The 18,403-nt window shown below is 40.4% G+C and overlaps 1 protein-coding gene across 6 annotated transcripts in view; it reads left to right on the top strand.

Moving 5' to 3' along the window:
- The window catches only part of Dip2c (disco interacting protein 2 homolog C), a 366,894-nt gene that overhangs the window by 187,461 nt on the left and 161,030 nt on the right, over positions 1–18,403 (top strand). For all 6 annotated transcript variants that reach the window (XM_041630651.1, XM_041630650.1, XM_041630649.1 and 3 more), the window contains exon 2: positions 18,153–18,224. In XM_041630651.1, coding sequence (XP_041486585.1) covers positions 18,153–18,224 — 72 coding nt within the window. The remainder of the gene's footprint in view (positions 1–18,152; positions 18,225–18,403) is intronic.

Here is an 18,403-nt window from a genome sequence, read left to right as displayed (position 1 = left end):
GTATTCTGCTGGTTATGCTTGTTTCTGTAGTCTCTATTCGTTTACCTAGATTTTCCATGTCCAGCCGGCCCTCTGTTTGTGTTTTCTTCTTTGCCTCCATTTCAGTTTTCAGGTCTTGAACTGTTTCCATTATCTGTTTGATTGTTTTTCCTTGGTTTTCTAGGGTATCATTCACTGATTTATTCAATTCTTCAAACTTTCTGTTATATTTCTCATCCATTTCTATAAGGGCGTTTTTTACATGCTGTTTAAGGGTGTCAATCACTTTCATGAAGTCAATCTTTTCTCCTTCTTCTTGATTAAGGTGTTCATGTCCTCCCGTTGTGAGGTCGCTGGTTTCTGGTGGCTTCATGTTGCTTTTCAGCTTGTTGGGCGAATTTTTGCCTTGGCGTCTGCCCATCTCTTCTTCCAAATGCTCCCTTATGGATCTTCTTTTACCGGATCAGGTCTCCTAGCCTACCCAATGCTGGCTCTCCCCAATGTTGGCTCTCCTGGCGCCAAGAGATCAGGCCTCCTTGCTGGTTGTGCAGCTCAGCTCGCAAACAAAGTGCCTACCCCGCTTGGTGCAGGCAGGCCACAGAAACAAAGGAACTGCAGCCCGCCCGGGCGCCCCGAGTACTTGGACCCAGCGCCCAGACAGCTGTCTGGGCTTGGCGATGCCACGCGCCAAAAGAGGTCGGTGGGGTCGAAGTGGGGAGGGTTCTGGACGGAAGCTGGGTGGGCCAGGAAGAAAGAGGCAGCACCCAGGGAGTAGAGGCCCTGCAGAGAGTCCAAGAAATACAGGGGGCCAAGGAACTCCCCGAGCTCCCCGTCCCCGGCTGGTGCCGCGGGCCAGAAACTCACCCCAATGCTGGGTCTCCTTGCTCCGAGAGATCAGGCCTCCGTGCTGGTTGGGCAGCTCGCAAACAAAGTGCCTACCCCGCTTGGTGCAGGCAGGCCACAGAAACAAAGGAACTGCAGCCCGCCCGGGCGCCCCGAGTACTCGGACCCAGCGCCCAGACAGGCTTGGCTGGGCGATGCCACGCGCCAAAAGAGGGCGGTGGGGTCGAAGTGGGGAGGGCTCTGGACGGAAGCTGGGTAGGCCAGGAAGAAAGAGGCAGCACCCAGGGAGTAGAGGTCCTGCAGAGAGCCCAAGAAAAACAGGGTGCCAAGGAACCCCCGAGCTCCCCTTCCCCGGCTGGTGCCGCGGGCCAGAAACCCTCAGTATATTCTTAAATTGTATTACTTAGATTACTGATGGGGCAGAGATAATGCAAGTCTTTTGCTCATCAACTTAGTGACATCTGATGACAGTTAATTGCCACCAAGAGGCATATTGGATCCTCCTTACAATGTCTATGTCTCTCTCCATCCTCACCACCATGCATAGTTCCTTCCTCCAGGAAGAGACTTTGATATAAGCATTCTGTTAGGAACCCTGGGTTCGAGAGCCCATAATACTTAATCATCTCAGAATTCCCCACAGCTCTTACTACTATAATTGTATCCAGTTACTGCAAAGTCAATGTCAATGCTATTCCAATCATTGGAAGCCTACTTGCATATAGACAATCTTGACTGACTGCATTCCTGTTAACTATGACCCATTGTCTTAGTTTGGGTTTCTATTGCTATGAAGAGACACCATGACCACAGCAGCACATAAGAAAAACATTTAATGGGGTGACTTGCTTGTAGTTTCAGAGGGTCAATCCATTATCATCATTATGGGAGTGTGGAGGCGTGCAGGCAGACGTGGTGCCAGAGTAGTAGCTGAGAGTCCGTATATCTTGCAAGCAACAGGAAATGGGCAGTATCTTAAGTGTAGGAACCCCCAAAGCCTGCCCTCCACAGGGACACACTTCCTCTAACATGGCCATACCCGATCCAACAAAGCCACACTTCCCAATAGTGCTATTCTCTTTGAGCTTATGGGGGCCAACTACATCCAAACTGCCACACCCATTTATGAGAGTAACATGGCCAAGGCGTCTCTTCAGAATATCAGGCTATGAGGTTAGGAAGAAAAGGTGATAGAGGGCTGGGGAACTCAGGCTGTTGAGAGAGGCTCAATGGACGGTCCTTCTCTAGAGCTGCCACAGGGTTCATGGAGAATCGGGTGGGCCTGGGTCTTCCATTCTGAATGTTTCTGTTCTGTTGTCCTTCCTCCACCCAAAGAAGTGGTAGGTAACATCACTTCATAGCCTAGGTTTCTGAGTTTGGAATGAGATCACACCTGCAGACTTGAATGCATGGAGTCACTGAGTCATACAGCAAGTATGAAGCAAGCTGCATTTGGCTTGCACCTGCAGAGCCAGCTCTTGCCCATAATATATACTGTGAGTAGATACTTAACCCCTATTGCATATTAGAAGTCGGGCAGTGTAAGAAGCTCATGGAAGCACCTCAACAAATTTTGACAGCTTCATGTGTTTGTTGTTGATTTAGGACTCAGATCTTAATTTCATAATTATCATTTGTCTCCCCTGTAAGAAAAAAGTTTCATTATTTAACTAAAATGCTATTAGTATGTGTGGAAATGCCTGGCTTGTGGAAAATGCTCTGTGTATGCACAAACTCCAGTTTCCTCTTGATTCCTATTAGGTAAAGTATAATCTGTGAGTACTACTAGAAAAGTTACTGAGCCAACTACGCACTCATTCTTTCACTCCTGGTTTTATGATAAACCAGCATGCATGTTTTTCCAGGAAACACTATGAGTTGTCCTTTGTTATACCTGAATTTTCACAGTGACTCTTTCTTATAGAAGGTTGGGTATCCAGTTTTCTGGAAGGAGAGGTTGAAGGCAGAGAACTTATTTATTCTACAGAAAGCATTCCCAGGCCAACAAAGAACAACATCGCAGGCACAGTGCTCCCTAGTATCTGTCCTATTGAGACTATAGCCATACAGCATTTGACCTTGAGTGTGGGACAATTGAATCTGAGCATGATTGTTGAGTGGCAGTTTTGAGGGATATGTAATTAAAATCTTATGTCTTCATTTAATAGTCTATCTTCTTCCAGCTCACCATCTCCATTGCTTTTCCCTTTTCCAAGAAGGTGCTTGCAGAATAAACTTGTGCAATCTCATGAGTTACTGAATCCCAAACACCTGTGTATTTTGCCTATCTTGGCCTTTCTAAATGACTGCAAAGTATGTAGGGTGTATGTAAATGGCTCTTCCTGAACACCTGGAAATCGACACCACCACAGAACAAGCATCTGAGACATTTCCTTTTGACTATTGCCTAAAGCAAATGGAATTAATTTCAAGTGTGATCTCATTATGCACCACATGTCACTGTCAGTGGCTTATTTGTCTGCCCACTAAGTAGATGAAGGATAAACCCCTGTACCTGGCCCTCAGCTAGCTCCTGGAAGTGGCCTCTTCTGTAAGAGCTTAAAGGCTCATAGAAAATCAAAATGCGTACATACAAATAGTAACAACACAGTAATATTGCTCATTAATTGAGTGATTATTACATGCCAGATGCTATGTTAAATAGTTCCCTGTTAGGTAAATGCTGCTGGGTTATCCTATTAGTTATTAGAAAATGGAAGCTTAGGGCCATTAATTCTGAGAAGAAAAAAAATAAAGGCACCAGAATCGGAAACAAGAGGAAATGCAGGTACTAAGTAGGTAGAGGGGTGCTAAGACTGCAGTTGTGGCTACTGAGAGATGATGTTTTGACAACCCTCAAGTGGGGCTGGACTGCAGTGGCAGTGAAGATTGTGTGGTCGAGGTGGCTTATGGGCTTTGGGGAAATGTGGAATCTGTCATAGACAGTGTATATTCTCAGAAGCAATGACACAGGATGACTGAGGGAAGGAAGGGAATGAGTGAGAATACCTAGCACGGATGGTTCTCATTGGGGAGAAGGTACTGAGAGAAACCAGACCTTCCTGGTTGTGATGGGTAAGTTGACTGGTTGTGTGATGAGTAGAAAGAATATCAGACCATGGAAAGTCAGGTTAAGAGGAGCAAGGCAATACACCCAGAAAAACACTGGAGACTAGGTTCCAGGTCTTCGTACAGTGACCCTACAATGGCAGTGCCTGTGATGGAATGAATGGAAGATGCCACTTTTAAAATATGAGCTTGGGTTGAGGATAAAGCTCAGTGGCTGAATGCTTGCCCAGCTTAGACAAAGCTATGGGTGTGAACCCTAGCACCACTGCAAGAAAAGAAAGAAAGAAGGACATAAAATGTTGGTTTGTCATTTAAACTCAAGCCTTATATTTATGGTCAGAAAGCATTTTGAGGAAACTGAGGCATTGATTCATGCATCAAGTGCACATGGGTCAGCACCAGTGGTCATTGGCATCAGCCATATAGGAAAGAAAATAAATTTGTTCTGCTTCTTTTTTGGGAATGGCAGGGTGGGAGGAATGAAATGCTAAGTTTTAAATGTCCATATTAGGAGTGAATGGCATAAAAGACTGTACTGTTGTAATATAAAATTGCTTGAGCTGCTGCTATCATTGATCAGTAATCACAATTCTGGAGAGCTGTGAGAAGTGTTAAGGAAGGAAGTGGTAGTGACTGTTTTTGGCTGTTCTTTGGTATTGATGGTCTCAGATACTTCAAATTAGCCACTTCTTTTGCATGGATCTAGGCTCTGTCAAGCCTGCAGTATTTGTTTGATTCAGGTCAATAGAATCAGTCTCTGAGTTTGTTTTATTATGCTAAGCATTAAGTTTCTTTTAAGAATAATATTTAACATTTATTTATTGTGTGTATACACATGTCACAGTGCATGTGTTGAAGTCAGAGGGTAATTTGAAGTCAATTCCTTCTTAAAATGTGGGTCCTGGAAATATAATTCAAATCACAAAACTTGGCAGCAAGTGACCTTACCTGCTGAGCCATTTCTGTTAAATTTCTTTGTAGTTATTTGAGTAACTTCATGAACATTAGCAGCTTAGGAAACTTCCATTAGCATCTCGTTTAAAATTTGTTCAATCTAAGTGAACAAAAACTTTTCTGTGTCCCTGACTTATGTGGGCTGATGGTTGTTTCTTATTGGGAGATACATTTGTTCAGCGTTTTGTTGGTAGAACAGAATGTGGAGGCTTGGTAAGAGCTCTACACTTTAGTGTTTGATTCTGTGCACTAAAACAAATGCATATGTACTAATGTGTATGTATTTTTTTTAAAGAGGAAAGGGTTTTTTTTTGGTGAATATGTGAAGATTTTAAAAGTTCTTGAGAGAACACAAATCCTGGAGATGTCCAGAAACAACCCTGAAGTCACAGTGCCATAACTGCTTGTATTTCTAATTGTATATGAATATGATGCTATAGCTGGCAGAAAGCTTGTTTGATGAATGTGGTACAAGAATTATATTTAGCTCATTTCCTTCAGATTCTGTTCCTAGGATAGTACTTTGAATGCGATAGGTAGTCACAGCTTCCCTTGCCTAGGAGCCATAGCTTAGCTTCATGTTTCTGCCTTCCTGGTCATGTAAGTCAGTAGAAGAGCAGAAGATGCCCTGGGTATGAAACAGAAAAAAATACTACTGATATAAGCTTTCATGAAAGAGGTGCTTTTGAATTCCACAGGACTGACTGGTATGCCCAAGCTAGTTAAGGTTTGAGGGTACTTTATGTATAAGAGGCTGAATACATATAGAAGGAAGCAGTCAGGTGCCTCCTGGGCTAAGACCTAGCTTAATGTTTCACTCAGCCCTGTGACACAGAAGAGTGTAAGCATGTGTTCATGAGTACTATGTGATTTTCTCTTCTGAGGTATTTCATCATATTGGATCTTCTGTGTCAAATTTAAGAGTAAATTTGCATTGTGGACTTGATTGGCAATAGCCATTGGTGAGTAGACCCAGAAGACACAAGCTACTGTACTTTGGATCACAGCCACTTGTAAGACTTGAACTTTCTGGATCCTTGTGGATGGTGGATGCTGCTAGACCCTAGGGAAGGTGTCATGATTTTCAGGGGATAAACCTTAGTGAAACATACCTGTTGAGGCCACATCCCCATCCTGTACTGTGCTGGTCCTCAGGTGAATGCAGGAGAAGGAAAGAGAGGAACTCAGGGTTTTTTTTTGTTTGTTTGTTTGTTTTCCCCAAAGTTAAATACCTGGCATGAATGCCACAAGGGAGATGGGTTTGTTTTGGTGTCCATCTTCAGAAGTATCACTTAATTATACACAGTGGGGCAGAACAATTCTCATCATGGTGGGTATGAATCAAAGAAATGGTAGAACATGAAGAGGCCAGTCTAAAATGTAGCCCCCAGGACCCATTTTCAATTACCTGCTTCCAACTATGCTCTACCTCTTACCTTTCTTCATATCCAATTAATAATTTTTATTATGAATCCATCCAGAGATTAACTAACTCAATTGAATTCTTCTTGTGTTTTACTTATGATCAGACTTATATCCTGGATTCTGGGGAGGAAGACCATGGAAGCTAAGTGCCCTTTTCATTACACCAATGGTACCTTCATCACTAGTTTAAGATCACATTTGCTTGGCTTCTTAAACACTAACTTGTTACTTTTCATACTGTAATTTGACAAAATTAAGTTTCTCATTGTAAGATATAGCACTTGAACCTCAAATGGACATTTACCCAACTAATTTTCAGGCATATTCACAAAAACTTTAATATAAAAATTTGTAGGAATGTTATTCAGAAAAGCCCCAAACTAACCAACATGAATGAATGGATAAAGTAACTGCTACATCCATACAGCACAATACTCTAACTCTAAGAAGGAATGAACTTTCTAACAAGTACAGAGATGAAAGAAGCCACTCTGAAGATACTGTATATGTTGTGCAGTTTTGACATTCTAACAAGGCTAAAAATGGTCTTTGCTATGACTTCTATATATTTTGCATTAGGATGCCTCAGTATGTGTGTGTGTGCTGAAGGATTTCCTGTAGCTCTCTGGTTTCATAAAGTCACAGTTGTACAGACTTCCTGCCATCATGTCAGCTTGTTAGATGCATCTTCTGGTATGTTATTAACCACCCCTCCAAAAATGTCCCCAAGCCCCGTAACTGTAAATATTTTCAAGATTAAACCATTATTTTAAAAACACACAATTATCAAGAAAAAGGGTACATTCCATATTTAAAAACATATACATGGGAGAGCTTATGCAAAAAGGCATTTTGTATATCTACTCTTTATGAACTGTTTGCTTAGGAATCACTGGAGTTTTTAACTTAGCATCACTCTATTTTATTTTTACCCATAAAAAGGTTTTGAAACAAAGTATGACAATCTTTTAGCATGTGAAGTGGTAGTGTCAGTCAGTGTCTGTACCCTTTTCTGCCTTCTACTGATTGACAGGTCCATAGTATAACTATGGATGTTTGTTAAATGAATCAATACGCTCAGGACTATTTCTATGGCATTTGGATATTTTTATGTAAAATAAGCATGAGAACAAAATTTCTTAGAGAAAGGCCGGGTTAAAGCAGCAGATACCTTTTGTGTATCTGTCAATTGTGGATATGGTAAGATGCAGTCATTTCCTCTTGTCATACTCTTAGATTTCTCAAAGGTCAGTACTATTCTCTGGTATGGTGCTTGATAACTTGTGCTGGAGGAATTGAAAGCTGTGGTGACTGTATGCCTTAAAGGAGGGAGGCCAGGACAAGGAGCTCATCTGTTTTCTCCTTTGGATGGGGAAAAACCCTCAGTGTTGTAACTCTACCTCAGCCTTCTCAATATCTGTCATGGGCTACTTGAATTTTGTATTTTTACTTCCAAATGTAATGATATTCCCTGGAGAAATTCTGTTTGTGCTTGTGCAATGTTAGGTAGACTACCAAAGTGCATCTTCCATCTGCTGTGTCCCAGAAAACATTTTTGGGTTGTTAGTGTAAAATAACAGTCATAGTGGACTTCTACCTTGCCACAAACTGGCAGTTGATTTGCATGAGAAGACTGAAGTTCAAGTTTGTCAAGGATAAGCATTTGAGAGATATGAAAGCTTTAGTTGTCCTCAGCATCAAATATAGTTTGCAGGTGGAATGTAAGTGCTTCTGCTTCTCTTTGTTGAGCTTTTTCTGATACTGAGAAATTTCAACATCTCATCTCATGAAGTTGGACAGAAGAGCAACAGCTGTCATATGAAATGATCATGTGCTGGAGGGACAGCAGGGTAGATAGTATGTTCAAAAGGAATTGGGTTTTGTTTTTTTAATGGAGACAAACTTTTGAACATACTGACTTTAAGGAAAAACCATGAGGGAAACATAAATACTATGCATTTTGAATCTTCATGATCCATATGGATATGTCTACTTTTTTGTTGTTGTTGTTTCAAATAAATGCATCTTCCATTAAGAAAAAGTAATAAAACAAGCATAAGTTTATCTTATATATACCGAATAAAATGTAAGGACAAATAACCATCATACTATCTTATATTCCACCTGTGAGTGGGCTTGAACCTGATTGGTTTAAGTCAAATGCTCACCACACTGTAGTATAGTTAAAAGGTGTTTACCCCCCTTTTTCTCAGTATCAGGAAAAGCTCTCTCAACAAAGAGAAGCAGAAGCACTTACATTCCACCTGCAAACTATATTTGATGCTGAGAACAACTAAAGCTTTCATATCTCTCAGCAATGTTCCTTGCTGTGGTTGGGTTTCCCATTATTTTTTGATCTCTGCATTGTGTCAGGTTGTGGTTTTCTACAATGGTCTTCATTTACTGTAAAAAGAAGCTTCTTTGATAAGGTGTGAGAGCTACATTTTAGAATTTTTGTTAGGTATTAGGCTGGACTAGCTAAGTGGCAGTAGTAGGTTCCTTTTGAAAAAATTAAGACTTATTATATATATATATGAGTGTTTTTTTCCTGCATTTGTATTTGTGTACTGGGTGTTTTCTTGGTTCCCACAGAGGTCAGAAGAGGGTGTCAGATTCTCTGAGACTAGAGTTCCATATGATTGTGAGCCATCATGTGTGCTGAGAATCCAAGCTGAGTTCTCTACAAGAACAAGTACTCTTAACCACTGATCCATCTCTCCAGCCCTGTAGATTCTCTTTTTTTGATTAAAGAAAGTATATCCAAATCTCTTAAATCACTTTAAAAAATGATGCTTGTATAGAATTTTAAGCAAGTTACTTAAGTAGTTTTTCATAAAGTTATCACTTAAAATACTTCTGGACTGACAAGCCAAATGGTCACTGGATGTCTCATGAACCTTGTTTAGAGCCCCTCTTGTCAGGGATTGGGAGATAGTGGATAAAGGCTTGCTGTGTGAGCATGGCAGCTTGCCTGTAATTCTAGGGCTAAGGAGGTAATGATGGGATTCTCAGAGCATGCTGCTTAGTTAGACTAACTGAGTCTGAGAGCTGTATGTATATAATGTCAAAAACTATTGATGAAGACACCAGTGTTAACCTCTGGCCTCCACATGTTTGCATGCGTGCACACATAACACACACAAACACTCATACACACATGTTCATACAATACACACACACAAGAAGTAAAACAAAAAAATGAATGAAAGACCTCCTCTTGTTCTAACTTTTTTTTTATTGAGAAAAGGAAAAAAGTATCCGCCTCCTCCCAGCCTCCCATTTCTCTCCCCCTCCTCCCACCCTTCTCCCCCTCCCCCAAACTCCTCTCCCCCTCCCTCTCCAGTCTATAGAACAGTCAGGGTTCCCTACCCTGTGGAAAGTCCAAGGTCCGCCCCCCTCCGTCCATGTCTAGGAAGGTGAACAACCAAACTGGCTAGGCTCCCACAAAGCCAGAATATGAAGGAGGGTCAAAACCCCGTGCCATTGTCCTTGGTGTCTCATCAGCCCTCATTGTTCGCCATGTTCAGAGAGTCCGGTTTTATCTCATGCTTTTTCAGTCACAGTCCAGCTGGCCTTGGTGAGCTCCCACTAGATCAGCTCCCTTGTCTCAGTGGGTGGGTGCTCCCCTCGTGGTCGCGACTTCCTTGCTCATCTTCTCCCTCCTTCCGCTCCTCATTGGGACCTTGGGAGCTCAGTCCAGTGCTCCAGTGTGGGTCTCTGTCTCTGTCTCCATCCATCACCAGATGAAGGTTCTATGGTGGTATGCAAGATATTCGTCAGTATTGCTATAGGCTAGGGTCATTTCAGGTTGCCTATCCTCAGCTGCCCCAGGGACTAACTGGGGACATCACCATGGGCTCCTGGACCCAAAAAGATGAACATGGGATGTACTCACTCATAATTGGTTTCTAGCCATAAATAATGGTCACGGAGACTACAATTGGTGAACCTAAAGAAACTAAATAAGAAGGTGAACCCAAGGAAAAACATATAGCTATCCTCTTGGCTATGGGAAGTAGACAAAATTGCCGGGGAGAAAATTGGGATCTTGGGGGTGGGGTGGGATGGGGGTAAGGGGTGATGGGGAGAGAAAAGTTAGAAGGGAAGGAGGGGGGGAACTTGGGGAAACAGGAGGATTGGGATAAAGGAAGGTTGGACAGGGGAGCACGGAGCCACAATTCTTAGTTAAGGGAGCCACTTTAGGGTTGGCAAAAGTCTTGCTCTAACTTTTTAAGGAACCTTAAGCATCAGTACTATTGGTACAGCAACTGTGTAAGTTACTACAAATTCAGCTGACTATTTGGTAACCTCACCACCCCAATGGCTTTATTGGAATTCTTACCCTTAAGATCTTTAGGGATTTGTGTGGAGTTACTTCTCAGTCATATAGAAGTTTGTCTTCAAGTCTTCCACCCAGTAACTGTACTTCTACAGATTTTTCCTTTTCATAGGTACTTGTGGGTTTTTTTTTTTTTTTTTCGAGACAGGGTTTCTCTGTGGCTTTAGAGCCTGTCCTGGAACTAGCTCTGTAGACCAGGCTGGTCTCGAACTCACAGAGATCCGCCCGCCTCTGCCTCCCTAATGCTGGGATTAAAGGCATGCGCCACCATTGCCTGGCTACAGGTATTTGTTCTTTTGTTGACAATGGAGTACAGTCTGCTTTCCTAAAGTACATCTTGTAACTGGAGTTTTAGACCTGTCAAAGAGAAATGTAGAAGACCTACAAAAGAATAAGCATAAAGAGTTAGTAAACATGTAAATGGTTTGAGACCTGACAGGCTAACGTATACAGTAACACATTTAAAACACATTTTTTTTTCTGTTTATGTCATTAGCTAAGTGTTGGGGAGAGCCTTATGGTAGTTCACTTATATACACACAGAAATTTCACGTCCTGTAATGCCTGAGAATGTCTGTCATTCCCTGTGCATATTTGAGTGAGCTTTGGTATTTTTTTTTTCATTTTAGCACAGGTGTTAATGTCCTCTGTTTCCTTATCTTAAAATGTCTTTAAGAAAGATAAGTTTCTGAGTTTTCATTGGGAGTATGGTGTGAGTATGAGAATTTTGTGATAAATAGACTAGTATTGGTAATAGTAAAGGGAAGATGTAGTAAATTATGATTTGATATGACTAATACCCAAGAAAGTATTTTTGAGGGGTAGGCTCCAATGGGGCTTGTGACCCTCTGAGGAAGGGATCCTTTTCACAGCAGTGAGATGCTTGGATAGGCCCCCTGTTTACATTCCTGTTCTTGAAACTGATCTCTCTGGCTGATGAGTAGAGATGCATGGGGAAGCCTGCAGGTGCTAAATCTGTAAGCAAGGCAAACAGTGTTCACATTTCAATTCCTGAAAGAGATCTGTCTGTGTGAGTTGGGATGTCTGTGAGTGCTAATTGTGTAAAGAGGACAGGCTTCTGGACAAGGCAAGCAAGGAGCATCACCTAGAGATAGATAGCAGTAGCACCAAAGAAAAACAGGATTTTAACTTTCTTCAGAACTCCTCATATTCAGCTAGCTTTTCTTTGTCCTCTATTGTTTCTGTCACCAATATAGTCATGTAGTTTCATTTATGCTTAGCAATTGCTTGTACATGACACACATCTTCCTATTCTATTGTAAGATAGGTCATAAGTTTGAATATGTCATAGCTAACTGAAGTATTTGTTGAAAATTTAAAAAGAATTGTGTGTATCATGTCTCTGTGTGTATGTCCCTGTTTGTGTGTGTAAGTGCAAGTACACATGCACCAAGGCAAGCGAGTGTGGATTGGTCCCGGGCTTCTGCTTTGTTTAAGACAGGTTCTATCTTGTTTACTGCTACTCATACCAGGCTAGCTAGTCTGTGAGCTTCTGCAGATTCCCTGTTTCTGTGTCTTATCGTACCCTGGCAGTACTAAGATTATAAATGGGTGTCATTGTAGCTGGGTGTTTGTGACTTCTGCAGATCCAAACTCAGGCCCTCATGCTTGTATGGCAAGTACTTCAACCTTTGAGCCATTCCCCTTGGCCCGTACTTTGAGACTTTGTGCATGCAATTTCAATCACCAATAGGAAGTTGACATGCATTACCTCTGTCTTATCAGTGGGAACAAAAAGACACGTGGTGGTCCACCAAGTATTCTAGGTTGAGTGCAGGTTGCTTTGGGTAAGAAGAGTTTCTATATCTGCCTGCTTCTGCTGCCAGGTGAAGAGTGCTTGTAAAAGTTGTGAGTGATAATTTCTTTCTGGAGAAAAGCTTATAACAGAGCTAAAACACTTTCTACAAGAGAACTGGAGCCTTTGAGCTACCCAAAGTTATATAAAGTAGTTGACTTAAGAGAGGAGCCTTAGGAAGACCTCTGACAACCATAAAATTCCAAACATGGAAATAATGCCTTTGTTATACAAAGCATTCGTTCCAGCATTAAATAATAAAATAAACTCTCAACACCAAGAATGGAAATGATCACTGTTAAACTTGTCTGTTTACTCAGAACTAATCCTTGCCCTGAAAGTAGCTTAGTGCTACACATTTTATCCTCGAGAACCAAGGGGCTCTCCAAGATTTCATGTCTAGAGCTGGGCAGCAATTAGGTTGGCTCTGCATGAATTCCTTGAGGTCAAAGTTTGCAAACTTGCTTTGTGGCCGCAGTGACTTTTTTTTTTGTCACTGTAACTTTTGCATTTGCTGGGCCAGTGTTACTTTTCTGACTTGAAATTTCTTCTCTGAAACACTAGTCTGCAAAATAAGAGAAATCTTCTTGTGGGGAGAGAAAAGAAAAATTATGTATTTTCTCAGAGAGTTGTTTGACCTCATGTGGATTTTACTTCTATTTTTCTCTGTAAATTTATGATTTGTTTATTAATCTTTCCATTGTATTTTTGTAGTACTGGGGATTGAATTTAGGACTTGGATATGTAGGCAAACACTTCATCACATAGGGTCTTTACTGTTTGTAACTCAGGCTGACTTTGAACTTGTTATACTCCTAACTCAGCTCTCAGAGTAGCTAGAATTCTAAGCCTGCACCACCAAGCCAACTGAATTGCTTTACTTTCTTTAAAAGGAAGAATAATATACTCCTTGAATCTGAAGTGTTGGAGAATTTAAGAATAAGGAGCATTTTTCTTGAAATTGATGGTTGTTTCAAGAAATCACTTTTAATTTATTATTGCTGAGGTTAGAATTTCTACACTGACTTTTTTCAAAGTTTCTTATCTGTATTTATGAATATCTTGGGTATAAAAGATAGAAAGTGTGCTATTTGGAATTTTCTGATAAACAAGTAATTATATGGTTTAAGGCTCAATGTGAGGAACCACTTTGTGAAGGATACACATTTAGAATCAGCAAAATTCTTCATTGCCTAAGAAGCTTCTATTGATTGGAGTTGACTTTCAAAATAGTCTTTAATGGTTGGTATTGGCTTTAGTTTGCAAGTTAAAGGAATGTTAGCTAACCTGCTGTAAACCATGGGGTGGTATATCTGTTAATAAAAGAGAGAAAATGAAGTTTTGCTTAGAAGCTTCCTTGGTCTCGTAACTTTTCCTCCTTGAGTTTATGTGGCTTTATCCTGAAAACTGTATGTATAGTACAGATCCACTGTAGAAAGCAGAGAAATGGGGCAGCCAATTGACTGTTTAGCCTGAACTGATGTAAAATGGGAAACCATATTTGCTTGCTGAGAGCCTTGTGCTTCCGTGGTGACACTAGAGCATTGACAGTGGTTAAGCCTCGAACTGAAGCCATGGAGGTGTATGGAAGGGAGATGTTTGCAAACTCTACTGCCTGCTCTCTGTCTGTCTCTGTCATTTGCCCATCAATCAATTTCTTCATACTATCTTTCCTATTTTTGTTATTGATTAATAATCCGTTTTTACCTACTTTTATGTATCAACAATCATCTGCCTGTCATCTACTATAATGTATCATCCGTTCTGTTCAGATAATAATCTGTAACTATCTGTATCTTCATTAGTACAAAAATCATTGCTTTCAGAAAGCTACATGACATAAAAAGTTTGATTGGAAAGTTTGTTATAAATTTTCAGGGAGAGTTGGTTATAATCTGCTGGATCTCTGTCTACCAGATGCGTAAATAATTCAGGATTTAGAAAATAGCAATGGTATTTTTAGCCCTGATGCTTTGGGTCCACAAATGAGTCTAGTCTCAGTGCTACAGATGGTAGCACATTTTTTGAGCACTACCAGTTGACCTGTTGTGTGGCATATTTTAATAACATAGTTAATATGACTTTCCCCCTCTGCCCTTTACCCTCTGCCCCACAGTCACCCAACAGTTAATCATCCCTGCGTCTATGCTGATTGTTTATGCTGCTGTTTCCACCAATTACATCTTTGTCAGAGATAGACTTTGATGTCTCTCACTTTGTCTTACTGTGTGAATTAATTGATCAACTCATAGTCCTAGAATGGGAAAATAGTGGGGTTAGGACTGAATTCTCTAAGACATGGGCTCTTTCACAAAAGCTCAACACTATGGTTTGCAGAATATGCCTTATGTAAATATGTGTTACATGAATGCATCACAGACAAGTACATTCAAGATCCTATGGAAATTGGGTAGTCATCATCTATGCTGTGGTCACCCAAAGCCTGGAAGTGCTATCTTCCTTGGGTAGGGATTGGGAGGAGTCTAACAGGAAATTGTTTGCTGGGTGATTCTCCATTTAGAACCATTTAAAACCTGGGTCAGAAGAGGTTCAGTCAGGAAAGAATGCACTAGCAAAGCCAGGAATGCCAGTGTCTTTTCTCGGTACAATATCTACCCCAGTTTTGGCCAGAGTATAGGGAGCAGTACTAGATGTGGTTGTAATAGAAAAAAAAAAATTGTTGGAGTTAAGGATACATTTGTCTCCAAATCTATAGTCTGAATCAAGAATCATAAATAATATTTGTGCCTTGGTTTCACCCTCTAAAATCAGTTGTTGTTAAGAATAAAAGGGATTGCCAGGACATTCGGGACAGAGTTCTTCAGAACTTTCTGTAAAGAACCACCTGATATATATAAATGTAGCTTTGCAAGTGATAGTTTATTGATAATGGCACAGACTGTCAGCCACTGAAGACTTTTAAAAGCACAGACCAGAGAGCTTCCATTGGCCCACATGACTGCTTGCTGACCCTTGTGTGGCTACTCTGAGTGACAGGTAGATATCATTCAGTAGTGTATTCCTGCACTCTCCCAGGTTCTGGAGGTGGTGGTCATCTGGAAGTCTTCAGTATCCTCTGTGGGGATGCTCAGTTGTTTTTGGTTTTATTTGGTTTATCTTTAAGTATAGGAGAGAATTCCGAGCTGGGGGAAAATACTATTCTTAGATCTTGATAGCCTTAAAGCAACCAGAACTTTCCAAAAATAACACCAACTCTGAAGTAAGACAGAACTTAAAGTTCATTTCCTTTGAAGTTGATCTATAGTAAAAAAATAAGAGTCCCTTCTGACTTTTAAGTGTTCAGTTGAGAAATTAATGAAGCTCGAGCTAAATTTTGTGTATAATCAACATGTGAAATGATTCTGGGTTTACCTGGACTAAAATTTGATAGTAGGATTATCAAAGCATCTATTCAGTCTGGACATGGGCAGTAGCTGGGAAAGTGCAGAGATAGTATCTTGTCTAAGGCCCAAATGACGTCCTCTTTATTACAGCTATCCACATGCAGCCTTACACGTTCTCCTCATTCCTTTTCATTTTCCTATAGGCCTGCCTTATTCCCTTTAATTTAGCAGGCGATGGTTTAGGTTTTGTCTCGGTCAGAGACAAGACAGATTATGCAGCATTACGATTAATATGAAAACTAGCTTCTGCAGTTGTAATGTTGTGTTTAAAGCATGATTATCGTTCATAAAAGCTCTTACTTATTAGTCAAGGTTACCATATCCTATAAGGAGCCAGGCAGTAAAGCAACTGCTTCTGCAGCACCCTTGATCTGCTGTTTGGGGGATTTCTCAAGAAGCTATGCGTATGGGATGGGAGGTTGTTTCTGTTTTGCTTTCTAGGACCGAAAGCTCTACCTTTTCTGTGAGTGGGATGAGATGTTTAGGTTAGCCAGAATGGGTACCAGTGTTCCACCCCGTTCCTTTTTATTGTCAGGAATGTTGAAGTGGATCAGTAAATCAGGCCTCTCTTATTACTGGTCCTAGACTCTGGCTTTAAACATCATAGAACTAGACTCTGAAGATTTTATTTTGTTTACAAACTATTTTATTTCTTCAAAGCCAGACGTTTTTCTCCATCTTGTTGTGCTACAGGTACAGACAATTATAGAAAGAGGGCAAAAGCAAATTTCACAGCCAGCCTGTAATACATTACCCTATTCCCTTATTTTCCTGGCCAATCGAAAGAATATTCTAGACTATGCCAACATGCCTATAGTGGTTGTGGTAGTGAGGAGCTGAGATTTGCAGGGGGCATGCGGTTATAAGAGTAATGCAGCAGCCTCAGTGATTGATATATAGCTGATGGTTGAGGGTTGTAAAGTATAGCTGTATATGATGCTGGCTTAATCTTTGTGGAACATTTATACAGACCCTTTCATTCATAGTGGTGTAATAAGATACATTTAGCATAAAATATGCTTGCTAGTTGATAAGGGAATGTGTACTCCATACTTCTCTACTATCTTATGGCTCGCATTTAAATACTGGTCGTACATTATTTTTTAACCTAAGCAGAGATGTGTAGAACAGCTTCGAGTAATAGAATTAGCTTTCAGATCTGTAGGTTCACATGACCATAATAATCACATATCACTAGAATAAGCTAATTTACCAACTTGATCAGGCATAATAATAATTATTAGTTGGTTTGCTTTGTTTTCATAGAAGCACAAATCTTTTTTCTCTTTGAAGAGTATGTCAGAATGCAAGGAATAAAAATCTAAAATATCTTCAAAAAATTAAAGGGCAAAATTAGCTTTATAATCCCCCCAACTTAAGTACAAAGCTTGTGGTTCATATGCGTGAGTGTGTTTGTGTGTGTATGTGCACACGTGTGTGTGAGCTTGTATACTTGTACACATATCTACATGTGTGCACATATGTGTTTTTTCTTTTTAAAAATGAAGGACAAAAATGGCATTATATTTTGGAGCTTACAGTTAGGAAAGACTATTACATATTAATAAGTGTTATTTTGCCTTTATCCTTAGTGACCTAACCCTTCGGGAAAGGTCTGACTTTCTTTGACTTCTGTGTATAAATCTTTGGCTTTATCATTTGAATTCTTATTTAAACAATGAATGTCTTCTAAATCTCCTTGGGTCCCATCTTCTTTTTCTTGGATTTATCTCCTTTCTTTCTTTCTTTCTTCTTTCTTTCTTTCTTTCTTCCTCCTCCTCCTCCTCCTCCTCCTCCTCCTCCTCCTCCTCCTCCTCCTCCTCCATCATCTTAGAAGTTTCAAGTCCTTGTGACTGACGTGCCTGATTAGGGGAAAAACAAAAACAAAAACAAAAAACCTTCATTAATGAAAGACAATGCCTGTTTGTAATGGTGATGCCAACTTTCTGGCCCAGACAGTTGTCCAGTCCATTGTTGATTAAGTTAATAAGAGCCCCTGAAGATTGAGCAGGTTTCCTGTGCCTGCAGATGTGAATAAAATCGCAGAGACATAATTTTGGACTCTTGGGATGAAGGGGCCGGAAATGAGCATTTGTTGAGCAAACGAGTTTTCATGTAACACGAATGCCTATGATTTTCTTTTTGGGGGCTAAAGGAAAAAGTTAAAGTAAATGATACACAATGGTTCCTTTATAAGTCTCTTATTATAAAGCAAACAAAGGTACTTACAAGTGTCGGAATATTTTTATCATACTCCATTAAATGACCAACTGTATCCATTGAAATTATCCTGAATGCTTTCTTTTTTTCCCTTCTCTTACAGGTGACATTACACAAAAGGGATATGAAAAGAAGAGGTCAAAATTAATTGGAGCTTACCTTCCTCAGCCTCCAAGTACGTACAATTCGAATAGTATAAATTGTCTAGTTTTAAAAGTTAATACCCACATTTGAAAGAGGCTTTTCTCTCACGCTGGAATTTGCCTGAAGAGTACACACTTGACACCTGCATTCTCTACAACTTGCTTCGTTGTATAATTACTCATAGATTTTGTGAATATTGAAGGCACATGT

The sequence above is a fragment of the Microtus oregoni genome, unplaced genomic scaffold (genome assembly GCF_018167655.1).
Source record: "Microtus oregoni isolate MIOR12 unplaced genomic scaffold, Mior012 000035F_ref0000213, whole genome shotgun sequence".
NCBI classification, from domain to species: Eukaryota; Metazoa; Chordata; class Mammalia; order Rodentia; family Cricetidae; genus Microtus; species Microtus oregoni.
Note: the sequence above shows the minus strand (reverse complement) of the source record. Positions and strands in the feature narration are given on the sequence as shown.